At 44.9% G+C, this 15,573-nt stretch overlaps 1 protein-coding gene across 14 annotated transcripts in view; it reads left to right on the top strand.

Annotated features, from left to right (window-relative positions):
* Positions 1-13,687, top strand: part of OPTN (optineurin) — a 29,577-nt gene extending 15,890 nt beyond the window's left edge. For all 14 annotated transcript variants that reach the window (XM_087933957.1, XM_087933964.1, XM_087933960.1 and 11 more), the window contains 7 exons: positions 1,593-1,708; positions 3,585-3,734; positions 6,026-6,119; positions 7,120-7,278; positions 8,721-8,851; positions 10,371-10,429; positions 12,299-13,687. In XM_087933957.1, coding sequence (XP_087790083.1) covers positions 1,593-1,708; positions 3,585-3,734; positions 6,026-6,119; positions 7,120-7,278; positions 8,721-8,851; positions 10,371-10,429; positions 12,299-12,423 — 834 coding nt within the window. In that variant the 3' untranslated portion in view covers positions 12,424-13,687. The remainder of the gene's footprint in view (positions 1-1,592; positions 1,709-3,584; positions 3,735-6,025; positions 6,120-7,119; positions 7,279-8,720; positions 8,852-10,370; positions 10,430-12,298) is intronic.
* Positions 13,688-15,573: the final 1,886 nt, after the last annotated feature.

Genomic DNA, 15,573 nt, shown 5'->3' with positions numbered 1-15,573 from the left:
ATTTGTATAATTCTAGCTCAGTATCGGGCCATGTTAATGGCAGAGATACGTCCAACCAACAAGTCATGCTGTGTGCAGATTTTTTTTCTGTAAAAAAATGGATAGTTGTTGAAATAGTGCGTCTTTCACAAAATTCACAAAATGCAGGAATTAGGAGAGCTGATACTCTGTCATTATCTGTTGGACCCAGAGTCCAACATGGCAGGAATGCCTAGTAGCAAGGGACGGCCCTTAATGCAGAGTTGAATTTCCTGGTTTTGCTGCCAATTGCAACGATATTAATAAAGGAGAGTATTTGTAGGTCAGGGTTGAAATCAGCCATCAACAGGCATACAGAAATAAACAACGTGTACGTGCCATTGGAAAGAGACAATCCAAAAGCTAAAAGACCACAATGCCTCCTCACAAGCAATCAACACCCAGAGATTAACACCAAGGTTAACATCAGGCCATCAAGAAGTGAACAATACCCCAGTCAAGGAACTGCCAAACGAAGTAAACAATGCCTGGGCAAATCTGGAAATCCAGGCAGTTCAAATGAGTATAAAGATTTATTGCAAGCTTAAATTCTCTACAAGAATCTGAACTACTAACAGTCAAAGCAAATTGGCGGTAAGAGTCAGTGGAATTCAAGATGGGCTGAACTTAGATCTCTTGTGGGCACGAAGAGACTCAAGACAGATGACATATTTGACCCCTCCCTCGGGCTCAATCTGGTCATCTCCTACAAGCCCAATCAAGAAACCACCAAAAATATCCCACCAACACTGACAAGTCGAGTCACTAGAATGTAAATTGAGAACAAACCCTACTCCCTTCTAGCACTGGTGTTGTTACCTAGTTGGATCCAGAAATGTTTGCAAGAAAACCATCCAGTTCAGAAAACAACAAGGATCCTACAATCCTCCTCCCCCCTCCTCCTCTTCCTTTCCACACATACCTCCCTTGTAGTACTGATGGTGTAATCTAGTTAGGTCCTGAACGGTCTGTAACAAAACCACCAACTTCAAAAAGCACCAAGAACCTCCACAGTTCTCCTCCTCCTCCTCCTCCTCCTCCTCCTCCTCCTCCTCCTCCTCACATACACCTCCCTTCTAGTACTGATCGTGTAACCTAGTTAGGTCCTGAAACATCTTCAAGAAAACCACCAAGTTCAAAAAGCACTGAGGACCCCCACAATCCTCCTTCTCCTCTTCCTCTCCACACACACATACACACACCCCTCCCTTTTAGGACTGATGGTGTTACATGCACCGCTTAAACACGGTGTGCATTTTAAACTTAGTTGCAAGTAACTTCCTTCTTTGCTGTCCCCTATTTAAACAGAAAACCCCCTGTGAGGGACCAACAATGGTATATTTTGCAGAATCAGCCAGGAACACACACTGGTTTTGTAGGAGTAGACCGTGTGTTATTCTTGTAGTGTGCCTCAAGGGCACAACAAGGTGTTTTTTTTTTTTAATTATTATTATTCTGAGTGGATGATTCCTCTAGAGTCAGAAGCCGGTTGGACTTCTGCGTGCGGTGAGCCCCGTGGTGTTTTCAGCAAGACACAAACCGTTTTTTTTCGGTGGTTCAATTCACTCTTTTAGGTGGGCAGCGAAGTGGAGGTGCTGAACCTGCAGATATCTGCCCTCTTCAGAGAACTTCAGGAGACCCACGCCAAGTTAAAAGAGGCAGACATCATTCAGAAAAAGCTGCAGGAAAGGTAAGCATCTCATGCTTGTCAGATCCCTTTTTTCTTTTTAAGTCAAACTCAACTCGGGGAGAGAACGTGAACAATCCCAGGTAATATTTCTTGGCCACCAGAAATTACCTCAGCCTCAGAAAGTGTGATTTCCATGCAGTCCATCCTCAAAAGACTTGTTGGCGCTTCCTCAAAGTCATGGACAATTTTCAGGACCGCAGTTTTGAGCCCAAGATTTCTCTTGCTCACTGAGACCTTGGTGAAGTGAGTTTTTACAACTTTCCTGGCCGCTGTTGTTAAGTGAACCGCTGCCATTGTTGAGTTCGTAACCCGGTTGTTAAGTGAACCTGGTTCCTCATTGACATTGCTTCTCAGGAGGTCTCAAAAAATCACATGAACTCAGGGACACTGCAACCGTCATAAATGTGAGTCAGTTGCCAAGTGGCCAAATATTGATCACGTCACTGTGGGGATGCTGCAATGGTCATAAGTTTGCAACATAAGCCATAAGTTACTTTTTTCAGTCCCGTTGTAACTTTGAAAGTTCAATAAACGAACTGTTGTAAGTCGAGGATTATCCATATATTGCCGCATACTGCTTTACATCCCTCTCTGGGTGATTTACAGTGTGGAAGCATTATTTGCATCTTGCCTTCAACAATCCGGGGTCTCGTTTTACCGACCTCAGAAGGTCGGAAGGCTGAGTGAGTCAACCTTGAGCCGGTCAGGATCGAACTGCTTGCAGTCAGCAAAGTCAGCCTGCAATACTGCATTCTAACCACTGCGCCATGAGGAAAGATAATAAGAAAGGGAATAAGAGGGAGGGAGGGAGGAGGAAGGAGGGAGGGAAGGAAGGAAGGAAGGCTGAGTCAATTTTGAGCCAGTCAGGATCGAACTGCTTGCAGTCAGCAAAGTCAGCCTGCAATACTGCATTCTAACCATTGTGCCATGAGGAAGGAGAATGAGAAAAGGAGGGAGGAAGGAAGGAAGGAAGGCAGGCTGGGTCAACCTTGAGCCAGTCAGGATCGAACTGCTTGCAGTTGACAAAATCGGCCTGCAATATTGCATTCTAACCACTGTGCCGTAAGGAAGGATAATGAGAAAGGGAATAAGAGGGAGGGAGGGAGGGAGGAAAGAAGGAAGGAAGGAAGGAAGGAAGGCTGAGTCAATTTTGAGCCAGTCAGGATCGAACTGCTTGCAGTCAGCAAAGTCAGCCTGCAATACTGCATTCTAACCATTGTGCCATGAGGAAGGAGAATGAGAAAAGGAGGGAGGAAGGAAGGAAGGAAGGCAGGCTGGGTCAACCTTGAGCCAGTCAGGATCGAACTGCTTGCAGTTGACAAAATCGGCCTGCAATATTGCATTCTAACCACTGTGCCGTAAGGAAGGATAATGAGAAAGGGAATAAGAGGGAGGGAGGGAGGGAGGAAAGAAGGAAGGAAGGAAGGAAGGAAGGCTGAGTCAATTTTGAGCCAGTCAGGATCGAACTGCTTGCAGTCAGCAAAGTCAGCCTGCAATACTGCATTCTAACCATTGTGCCATGAGGAAGGAGAATGAGAAAAGGAGGGAGGAAGGAAGGAAGGAAGGCAGGCTGGGTCAACCTTGAGCCAGTCAGGATCGAACTGCTTGCAGTTGACAAAATCGGCCTGCAATATTGCATTCTAACCACTGTGCCGTAAGGAAGGATAATGAGAAAGGGAATAAGAGGGAGGGAGGGAGGGAGGAAGGTTGAGTCAACCTTGAGCTGGTCAGCATCGAGCTGCTGGCAAATAGCAGGATTAGCCTGCAATACTGCATTCTGACCACTGCACCGCCATGGCGCTCTATCCGAAAAGATGCTTTGGGTTCCTTCGGATTTTTACCCCGTTTCTTCCCTTCCGATGTCTCCGTTCCCCAGATGTCAGATTCTGGAACGGGAACACCCCACCAGTGTTGGAGACCTGGACGAGAAACAACAATTGTTGTACACGGTTAAGAAGCTGGAGTTGCAGGTGGAGAGCATGCAGTCAGAAATCAAGCTCGAACAGGCGAAAACCAATGATGAGAAGTGAGTGTCGGCTTGGGAACAGAGAGTGAGGGACTGGATCTCCCCGTCTCGTGCGTGTTTTTCCAAGAGGCAACTGGCCAGTTTTTGTTTTTGCCTTGAAGAGGTTTCACTTCTCGTGCGAGAAGCTTCTTTGGTTCTGATTGAATGCTGGAGAAAGGAAGGATTTATATTCCTGGCAGTCCTCCATCCTATAAATATAAATCTTTCCTTTCCTCCACCACTCAGTCAAGAACCAAAGAAGCTTCTTGGATGAGAAGTGAAACGTCTTCAAGGAAAAACAAAAGTCCAGTTGCCTTTTGCAAAAAGCACCTTTGGGACAACCATGACTGAGAACCTCCATAGACTGGTCACTCCGTGTGAGAGTGACAACAAATGCCTATAGATATTCTCAGCCATCCAGGTTGTGGTTATCCCCAAAGTTGCTCTGACCTAGACCTTCCCAAGATCATGAAGCCGACTCCTTGTCCCGATAAAACCCCTTTTATTTAGGTTGAAGGGAATTCCTCTCCAGCAAGGTCCTGGCCAATGGTCTTTCAAGAGATTTCACCACGACAGACCTTTATCAGGCTTGGAGAGTTGCCAGGCTGATAGTTTCCAAACGCCGTGCTGTAGCAGCGGTTACTTGGCAAGCAGTCAGGAACAGATCTTCACCCTAATGAATCAAAATAATTGTTTCCTGCAAACACCATTCCCCTTTCACTCTTTTATTCCCTACGGGAGGGGCCATTCACCATCCACCTGTGCCTTTAGTCCTGAGTTGACCCTTGTTCCTTAACAGTGTCCTTCTCCTGGCAGCTCTGCGCATGCGCACACTGGGAACAGGCTCCAGCTGTTCTTCTTCCTCACTGATCTCCGACTCCAAAGGCAGCTGATAACTGTCGGATGCCTCTGGCCCCTCGTCAGAGCCTTCCCCAGACTCCAGGATTGGCCTATGTTCCCCCGCAACCTCCTCGCTGTCCGAGTCTTCTGCCACAACAAAAGTGCTTTTTGCCAAAGGCAAATGGACTTTCTTGGGGTTTTTTTTTCTTTGAACTGAAGAAGCTCCCTGGGTGAAAAGCAAAAAAAAAAATTTCAAGGGAAAATACTAAGGAAGTCCAGTTGCCTTTTGCGGAGGGAAAAAAAGCCCATTTGGGACAGTCACAACAAATGTTCTACTTCTTATTTCCTTATCTCCTGCTTATATTGCCAAGCAACATTCCCAGATGGAACGCTGGTTAAAGCTGCACTGCAAATCTGGCATTAAGCAGGCTGAGTTTTACAATAAAAATCTCTTTTTATTGGCCTCAGGTGGCTTCTTCGTAGTTATATTCTGAAATGTACTTCTGTTCGGAAGAGCTTTATAGCTCCCGCTGCCTTAAGAAAGTTCAAAACATCCTCAAAAGATCCATCTCATCCTGGGAACCCTTTTTTTGAACTATTACCATCTGGCAGACGGTACAGGACAATAATAAAAACAAGGACAAATAGGCTGAAAAACAGCTTCTATCCCAGGGCAGTAATTCTATTGAATTCTACCGTATAGTTGTCAGGATTCCAGCAATCGCTCTAATTAAATCATGATTCTTGAGCCAAACTTCAACCAACTTCAAAGGATTTATTAGAAGTGACAGACTGGCCCTGCCCTGTATGAAGCCAACTCTGGCCTACGTAATTTACAACCCCCTGTGACCCTGTTTCCCCCCTGGGTGTGTCATAAATGGCTGGGTGTCATCAATCACGTTCTCCAATTAAACATATTCCAGAGCAAAAGCTCCGGTAGTTTAGTTAAAACCTTTTAAAGCGGAAGAGTTGGAATGTACTTCTGCTTTCAAACTGTTGCAGTTGCTCTTCCAGATTTCCTTCCCCCCCTGTTTTTTTTTTTTACGGCAACTACTAAAACAGGCGTAGGAATGTTTTATGAGTTGACGATAGTGCAATATTAATGCAACATCTGAGGTTTTCAATTCAACGTATAGCATGTGAAGGATGTGTGTTTGTGTTTTATTTTTGTATGTACAGTTATAACGTGCACTGAATTTTAATTTCGTGGTGCGAAGTGCAGTGACAAGAAAGTAAACTAAAACTAAACTAAATTAAAATGAAAATGAACGTACACGCGCCCTCTCCCCAGGATGGACAAACCCATCCAAAAAAGTCTGGTGTGGTATCGGATCTTTTAGCTCCCCTGAGATTTATTTTGGCTTTCTCTGAGGGGGGGCGTGGTGGGGGGAGTGGGAGTGGGAGAGAAAGTCTCTCCCTTGGCTGCTTTAAGTTTCTGTCTCAGCTTTCTCTTCCTTGGCCCTCCGCCCCAGAGCCAAATTCAATAGCCTCCAGGATGCCTACGGCAAGCTGGTAAAGGAACTGACGGAGGCTTTGCAAACCGTGGAAGAATTGAAAGGCAAAGAGGTGAGACTCGGGGATCCGTCGCAGAAAGCGGTGGAGGGGGCCTCCTGAGAGAACAGCGTGGGCTTCCCTCCTGCCACCCGGGCCAGAGATTTTGAAAGTGCTGATCTGGGGGCGGCTGTGAAATGGCTGCGAAGGTTGAACTGAGAGCAGCGGGGTTGCGCTAAGGATGGGAAGCCATCTTGGATGGCTACTCCTTACACCTACACTGGATTTCCTCCTCTTAATCTCCTCTTCCCTTCTCCTCCACCTACGACCACTACTATCTCCCTCTTCCTTCTCTTCCTTCTATCTCCTCCTCTTATCTTCTCCACCTTCTACTACTAGTAGTGCTATCTCCTCTTCCTTCTCCTCCTTCGGCCTCTTCCTTCTCCACCTGCTACTACTATCTCTCCTCCTCCTTCTATCTCCTGATTTTCTCCTCTAATCTCCTCTTTCTTCTCTTTCTCCTTCTATCTCCTTCTTCCATCTCTTCCTCCTCCACCTTCTACTACTACCACTATCTCCTCCTCCTCCTATCTTCTCTTCCTTCTCCTCCTCCATTTTCTATCTCCTCTTTTTCTATCTGCCTCCTCCATCTTCCTCCTCCACCTTCTCCCCTCCTCCTCCTGTCTCTTCTTACTTCTCCTCCAGTTCCTCCTCCTCCCTCCTCCAATTTCTCCTCATCCTCCTCTTATTTCCTCTTTCTTCTCCTGCTCCTTTTTCTACTTCTTCCTCCTCCTCCTCCTCCTCCTCCTGTGTCCTCCTCCTCCTTCCTTCTCCTCCTCCGTCTTCCATCTCCTCCTTTGCCTCCTCCACTTCCTTCCCCTCCTCTTCCTTCCATATGGGAAGTTTTTCAACTTCCCAGCCTACACTACATTTCCTGGTAGAGCCTCCCATCAAAGTAGGAACCGGGGCCAGCCCTGCTTAGCCATTCCCCTCCCCCCACCTCCCCCCCAAGATTGGCTTGGTGCCCGGGTGGCTGAAATTCAACAGGTGACATCCCTGATTCATCCAACTGCAGGTACAAAGGCCAGACCAGGCGACGTTAGACGAATTAGTTCACAAACTGGATCTTGCCGAAAAGGCTCTGGCAGCCAAGCAGTTGCAGATCGACAAAATGAAGCAGACCCTGATGAGGCAAGAAGAAGAGCTGGAGACGGTGGCCATCCTGCGAGCTCAGGTAGGGCCGAACGGGGTGTAGCTTCCCGGGCGGGTCTCGTCTGCAGCTCAAGATTCCCTGGTGGTCTCCCATCCTGATGGTGACTGGCCCTGCTTAGTGGCGAAGTCCAACCAGGTCCTGCCACACCTGAAAAGTAAGGGGAGGTGTTCCTCGCTTGATCTCAACTCCCGATGACTTTGGAGGCGTCCACCCAGGTGTTTTGGGGCGTGGAAGTGGTTTGAAACACCTCATTCTGGGGTGTTTTTTCAATTTCCCAGTTTTCCTGGTGGTCTCCCTTCCAATTCTCACCAGGCCCTCGACCCATTTAGCTTCCCAGTCCAAACCAAGTCAGACAGATGCTGCCAGCCTAGTTGGATAACAACGGCCCTTTGACTTACATACCACTTCACGGTGCTTTTATAGCCCTCTCTAAGCCTTTTTTAGGGCCAGCCTCTTGCGCCCAACCATCTGGGTCCTCATTTGACCCACCTCGAAAGGTCAGAAGGCTGAGTCGACTGTGAGCCAGTCAGGATTGAACTGCTGGCAGCGGGCAGAGTTACCTTGCAGTACTGCATTCTAACCAATGCGCCACCAGGAAGGAGATTGAGAAAGGGAATAAGAGAGGAAGGAAAGGAAAGAAGGAAAGGAAAGGAAAGGAGAAGGAAGGAAAACAGGGAGAGGGATGGAGGAAGGAAGGAAGGTGATTGAGAAAGGGAAGAAGAGAGGAAGGAAGGAAGGAAGGAAGGAAGGATTGAGAAAAGGAAGGAAGGAAGGAAGGAAGGAGATTGAGAAAGGGAAGAAGAGGAAGGATGAAAGGAGATTGAGAAAGGGAAGAAGAGAGGAAAGAAGAAGAAAATGGAGAAGGAGAGATAGCAATAGACTTATATACCACTTCACAGTACTTTCCAGCCCTCTTTAAGCAGTTTACAGAGTCAGCCTTTTGCTCTCAATCTGGGTCCTCATTTTGGCAACCTCAGAAGGACGGAAGGCTGAGTCAACCTCGAACTGCAAGCAGAGTTCCTTGCAATACTATATTCTAACTACTGCACCACCAGAAGGAGATTGAGAAAGGGAATAAGAGGAAGGAAGGAAGGAGATTGAGAAAGGGAATAAGAGAGGAAAGAAGGGAGGAAGGAAGAAGAAAATGGAGAAGGAGAGATAGCAATAGCACTTAGACTTATACACCGCTTCACAGTGCTTTGCAGCCCTCTCAACAGTTTACAGAGTCAGCCTTTTGCCCCAACCATCTGGGTCCTCATTTTGGCGACCTCGGATGGATGGAAGGCTGAGTCAACCATGAGTCCATCAGGATCGAACTACTGGCAGTGGGCAGAGTTAGCCTGCAATGCTGCATCCTAACCACTGCATCACCACGGCTCTTAAGATGAGCAAGGGGTGAAGATTAGACTTCAGGATGAAAATATTGGGACCGCTTGAAGTGAGACCATCGTTTTCCTGAGCAGATGGAGGTCTACTGTTCCGATTTCCATGCGGAAAGAGCGGCGAGGGAAAAGATCCACGAGGAAAAAGAACAACTAGCCACACAGTTGGCGTACTTCTTGGCTGAAAATCAAGAACGTGGAGATCTTGGCAGGTGAGGAACCAGAGAGGGACTCTTTTTCCCTCTGCAAAGAAAGACTCCCAAGAACCTTTCCCCATCAAGGTTCTTGTCACCTTGTTCAGTTAACTGGACTGCTGTAACGCACTCCACATGGGCCTGCCCTTGAAGAGAGTTTGCAAGCTTCAGTAGGTCCAGAAGGCAGAGACATGAGCAGTATTGGGTCCACCACATGATATCCTTGTTAATGCTGCTGCTTTGTATGGTATGTTTTCTCCCAGTTGGCTTCTGGGTTCAATTCAGAGTGTTGGTGGCCATCTGTAAAGTCCTTCCTGGAAGAGGGTTGGGTTACTCCCTTTTACTGCTATTTCTCACAAGTCTTTCTGACCATTTGCCGTGGCTCTCTGGTGGCTGATGGAGCTGGCAGCAGAGACAGACAGTAGTGAGGAGGCTGGGGAGGAACCTGGGCCGGTCTTGGAGGTTGAGGAAGGCTCAGATGAGGGCTCTGCATCGGAGGCAGGGATGGGGCCAGGGCAGGCTGGCAGTCAGCAGCTGCCTTCGTGTTCAGACAGCAGTGAGGCGGCGGAGCTTCTGGAGCCGGTTCCCAGCCTGCGCATGTGTAGAGCTAGTAGAAGACAAGGACAATTGGGAAAGCAAGGTCGGCTCAGGAGTAAGGCTCAACCTCGGAGATGATTGGCCCCTCCCATAGGACATAAAAGAGGAGCAAGCGGGATGTGAGCTTTTGCAGGAAGCAATTAATTCGTCCAGTCGGTTCAAGCTTTGAAAAGTTCTGTTTGACTCTGTGCCAAGTTTGGCCTTGCTCTGAGTCTGGCAATTTGTTCTCTGGCTGCATTCCAAGTGTCATAACCTGGGTGTTTATCAACATTCCCTTGAAAGACGGTTTGTGAAGCCTTGCAGGCTGAATGAACGTAATTCACAGCCGTTTTGCCAGGACTAAGATTGTGTTTTATGCTCTCTAAGGAAGCCTAGGTCAGAACACCATTCTTAGAAGAGCAGGTATGTTCCAGATCCCTTCTGTGAAAAATGGTGCCATCTAACAGGATCCAAGAACATGTTCTCTGTCACAGAAGGCCCCTTCTCCTGAGGCCCAGAGGACCTTCCATCCAAGCCTTCAAAGGGGGCTTGCTCTCCAGACTTGGAAACTTCAAGACTTGTGGACTTCCTCTCATGGCTGGCCTGAGGAATTCTGGGAATTGAAGTCCACACGTCTTAAAAGTGACCAATTTTGGAGCCCCTCTGCCTTAAAAGTGGCCCCAAATGTGGGCCACAATAGTCGGTGAAGTTGGTTTGTATTGATTTGGTTGATAGATTATAGGTTTGAGCCAGATTTTAGCAGCGTGACGTTGTATTATTGCCTGCAACGGTTGTTATCGGATCGGTTGAGTTCTTGTTCTAAAATTGTCAACAGTCCATCCATCATTGTGCCCTCAGATCAGCAGCCAAGGAAGCCTTTTTAATAATTTTTTTTAAAAAATGAATTCCTCTCGTGGAAATGGAGAATTGGCCCTTAACGTGCACTCTTCTTGCCCCTCAGGTGCTCCTTGGCAGAAATGCAAACCCGGCATGGAACCAGGCTGCCATCCATGCAGGAAGGTAGGATGAAATTGGGACGACTACTAGAAAGGGAGAGTTTGTTTAGGCCGCAAATCCAGGCTGGGTTGAGGAGAACCTTCTGTTTTGAGAGCAGAAGCAATTGAAGAGGACATTTGTGGCTCAGGGTTGAGTGCTGAGGATTTCTGGGTGCCCTCTGAGCTTGGTGGTCTTCATGCAGAAGTTTCGTGACCCAACTAGGTAACATTATCAGTGTTGGAAGGGAGGAGGGGAAGAAGAAGAAGGGGAAGAAGGAGAAGAGGAGGAAGGGGAAGGGGAAGAGGAAGGGGAGAAGGAAGGAAAAGAGAAGGAGGAAGAGGGTCCTTGGTGCTCTCTGAGCTGGATGGTTTTCTAGCAGACATTTCAGGACCCAACTACAGAACATCATCAGTGCTAGAAGGGAGGAGGGTTTGCAGAAAGGGAGGAGAAGGAGGAGGAGGAGAGGGAAGGAAGGAAAGAAGAAAAAGAGGACGAAAAGGAAGAGGAGGGGAGAAGAGGAGAAGGTGAAGAGGAGGAAGAGAAGTAGAAAAGAGGAGACGGGGGAAGAGGAGTGTTGGGTCCTTGGTGCTCTCAGAGCTGGATGGTTTTCTAGCAGATGTTTCAAGACCCAACTAGGCAACATCATCAACTGTGCTAGAAGGGTTGTGGGCTTTGTGGAGAGGAGGATGAGGAAGAGTATGGGGTCCTTGGTGTTCTCTGAGCTTGGTGCTGTATCACTCTAAAAGGGAATGATAGAACCGGGGGGGAAAATAAAAGGAAAATTGAATTGAATTGTATACAGCTAGTCCTCGACATGCAATCGTTCATTTAGTGACTGTTCAAAATTAACGTCATGGAAAAAAGTGACCTGGGATTATTTTTCACACTTGTGCCCGTTGAAGCATCCTCCTCGGTCAGCGTGATTTACATTCAGATGGACAACTGATGCACCTTTATGATGGTGGCTGTATCTCCGGGATCACGTTGTCCTCTTTTTTTGCGACCTTCAGACATGCCAAGTCAACGGAGAAGCCAGATTCCCTTAGCAACTGGGTGGCTTAATTTTAACCACTGCACTGATTCATTTAACTAAGGTGTCAAGAGAGGTTATAAAATGGGGGTGAGGGGGGGAGATTCACTTTTAAAATGTCTCCCTTAACAACAGAGATTTGGGGCTTAATTGTGATCGTAAGTCGAGGACTACCTGCATGTAAAATTCATCTATTATTCAAAGTATAATTCATATGTGTGTGTGCATAGATGATAGATAGATAGATAGATAGATAGATAGATAGATAGATAGATAGATAGATAGATAGATAGATAGATAGATATGTAGATATGTAGATATGTATGTATGTAGTGTCAACTCGTAAAATATTCCTAGGCCTGTTTTAGGAGTTGCCATATAAAAAGGGGGAGGAGAAGGAAGGAAATCTGGAAGAACAGGACAGCAGTGTGAAAGCGAAAGTACATTCCAACTCTTTATCTTTAAAAGATTGTAACTAAAATACCAGAACTTTTGCCCGAGAATATATTTAATTGGAGAACGTGAGTGACAATACCCAACCCGTAATTGGAGAATGTGATTGATGACACCCAGCCTGTGAAGGTGCTCAATTGGAGAATCTTATTTATGACACAGCCAGGAAAAAGGGGAAACAGGGTCACAGGTAAATGATGTAGGCCAGAGGTCGCTACATGCACGGCAATGCCAGTATGTCGCCTCTAATGAATCCTTGGAAATTTTTTGAAGTTTGGCTCGAGGATCATAATTTAATTAGGGCAATTGCCAGAATCCTGACAATACATATGTATGTATGCATGCATATATGTGTGTGTGTGTGTATTTATATTTATTTATTTTTTCAAACAAAAATTCTGTACCCGCAGGAGCAGAAGAGCAAAATCAGCCACAGCCGCCAAGGGATATTCCTATACATTCTTGTCCAAAATGTAGTATAATTCTTCCGGATATAGATACGCTTCAAATTCATGTTATGGACTGTATCATCTAAACCATGTTCTCCGATACACTCGGAAAACAAGACCTGCACTTTGTAAAATATATATGTATGTGTGTCCGTCCGTCCCCATATGCACCTTGGTTTAGAAAGCGTTGGAGGCCTTAATGGCTTTTTCCGAAGGGATTCCCTAGGGAGGTTTAGGGTTTAGTTAGGCATTCAAAATTGACTTTACAAAAATGACAACGTCCATCCATGCAATTTCGTTTCCAGCTGGCTGAAGCTAAATACATTGACTGCATCATCGCTTAGGAACCAACACATTTTGAAGACGACAATGTTGGAGTTATTTAACACAGCTTGTTCAATAGGAGTATTGCAGACTGGAAATCTTTACAGGCAGTTTCAAAGCTGCGTATTTATATTTAATCGTGTATTTTAAAAAGGGTACAAAAGATTTTGAGGTTGAACCCCTTTCTGTAGCTGTTTTGACCGGAATGGTTCATTTTATAGTTGGACTGCATCTACTAAACCTGCCAACTATTCTAGCGAAATGAGGACTTTGGAGGATTTAAATTTTTCATCGTCCAAATTTTTTGGCACTCCGTGGGATACTGTGGTTGAAAGACAGTGTGGTTGGTACCTTGAATCATGAGAAGAAATAGACAGTGAAATATGTTGACCAACAGGTAAAATAAAAGTGTGTTGATTGCCAGTTGAGAAAATATTCACACTTGGATGTAGGTGATTCTACTCTACATTAGTTTGAAAGCTGTTGCTGATATTCGTGGCGTATCTGTAAATGATGAAAGACAGTGAGAGCAATAATAAGAATGCTGATTTTTACTTGTTCTTTTGATTCATTCGATTCCTATTTAAACTGTGATTATTTCAACATGGATCAAACAGATCACGAATTACTTAACTGATTAAACAGTGCAGGAGTCGCTAGTAGTGTAATTAAATCACATATTTTAGATGTTTATGTTAAAGCTTGATTTTGTACCTTGTGTAAGCCACAAGTACCTTACTAATATAAAGTTTACAACAAAGCTAGGAAACCATTGAAGGAGAATATATGTGTGGGTCACACTCGCTCACCTTAGATTTTACAGTGAGTGAGTGGCCTTGTTTAAGCTAAATGGAGATTAAATTAATTAACTGCCCAATAAATATTTTGTTGGCCCTTATGTTTGCAATTTCTCTTTAAAGAATAATCTGGATGTTATATTTGAAAAAAAAAAGACTTAATGGCACAAGTGATAAACGAATTGTATGAATGAAGGAAATAATAATAATAAAGCCATGTTCTGAAATATTTTGTTTGAAAGTTTATTGAAGATCCTAGAGGACCTGGATAGCTTTTTAAAACAGTGTTTTTAAGAGTTTTCTTTGGGTGCAACTGGACAAGATTTTTTAAACATTTCAGACATTTCTTAATCCGATCTGTTTATCTTAGTTTACTCGTCATGCGGGCCCAATAAACATACCAGATAGGTGGAAAGGATTAAAAATTTTATTTGCATATAAAAGCTTGTCTAGAAAGCAGCTTACAAAATGGGCAATTTTTTTATTTTTTATTTTGGCTTGGAGAAAAACACTTTTTAAACATAATTTCAAACCACGTACATCACTATGAACCCCCATAAAAATAGACATCATGGCAAACCAATCATAAAAGACAAAATTGTTCCTACAATTATTCCTTAATCATAGTAACATAATTACTATGATTCAACTAAACTTGAACCTAAACGGAAGTGTTTATTTTTATCCTTGATCGTTCGTAAACAACTTGGTACTAGGGGAAAATTCATCCTTATTAATGAGCAAGGATTCCTAAAGTTAAAATGGTTTGGTTTTTACCTATATTTGTCCTCTCTACTTAGCAAGCAGTCAAGACCTTCCTAAAGATTGCAAAACCCCATTGCTATTGCTATGTGCTGCACATATTTAAACGGTTTACAATATTGGGATAATAGAAACATGGATTAAAATGGGCTGGCTCATCAGATTCAGACTCGTACAGCAAAAAAGCTATCAACAAGGAAAAAGAATAGGAAGCCCCACACTCTGCCAAGGAAATTTGCAGCTACATCACAAGGAAAGAGTGGCTTCCAACTACTTTCCCTCCAGAAGTGCAAACCAGCAAAACGTTTTTTCTGCAACAACAACCGTGTGAGGCAGGTTGGGCTGAGAAAAGGGAACTGTCCAGTGAGCCTCCATATTTAGATCCTGATCTATTCAGGACCTTCATTGCTACATTATCGTGGTTTGAGGGGTCCTTGGTGCTCTCTGAGCATGCTTGTTTTCTTGCAGACGTTTCACGACCCAACTAGGGAATTACATCAGTGGTAGTAAGGAGTGTAAACAGCACTGATGATGTTCCCTAGTTGGGTCATGAAACATTTGCAAGAAAACCACCAAGTTCAGAGAGCACCAAGGACCCCTTCATTTCAACTCTGAGCTACAAATATTCTCCTTTATTGATATCTTGGTTTGGCTCTAAATTGCAAATAAATTTATTAGATTTGTTTGCTGCCCCTCTCTCTTTGAGATGATTTTCGGCAGCTTACAAACATTCAAATAAAACCTTAAAATACTAAAAACCAATATATAGCTTTGATGTCTTTTATCCTGGAGATGTGCAGAATTGCTTTTTCAGCGACAACCTGTCTCTAAAGAAGCGTAGGCTTAACTTCCTCTTATTACAATTTTCCTAAATTTTAAGAATCATGGCTTTTGTACAAAAGTACATGTGCATACACCAATACTGTGAATGCATTTTAAGTCTTTATTGAAGAAGGATGGATCGGCTACATTCACACAGCATGCTTAACCCGGATTTTGCATTAACCCAGTTTAACCCTTGGGTGAAGTGTAAATCCAGTGAGCTTGTACAATGCATTAAGGTACTGGGGGGAGGAAGAAATCAAGTTAAGGGAAACAAAACACGTGTGGATGCAAGTTCCACGTCTTCACGTGTCTGAACTAAGCCTCTGCCCTGCTAGTTGCCCTTGGGTAATAAACCCCGCTTTAAAAATTTCTACATTCCCACTTCTAGCAACTGCGCATGCGGATCAGAGGAGCTCCTCTTAATTTTCTTATCTCTGGCTCGCTGAGCGCGCCAATCCGTCAGTGGCGCATGCGCAGTCATGAACGCCGGCCTCGCTCTTCCAATGGAGTATCTCCATAGAGATACTA

The sequence above is a fragment of the Pseudonaja textilis genome, chromosome 5 (genome assembly GCF_049901715.1).
Source record: "Pseudonaja textilis isolate UNSWEBS1 chromosome 5, rPseTex1.2, whole genome shotgun sequence".
Lineage (NCBI taxonomy): Eukaryota > Metazoa > Chordata > Lepidosauria > Squamata > Elapidae > Pseudonaja > Pseudonaja textilis.
This window is presented reverse-complemented; position numbering and strand designations above follow the sequence as displayed.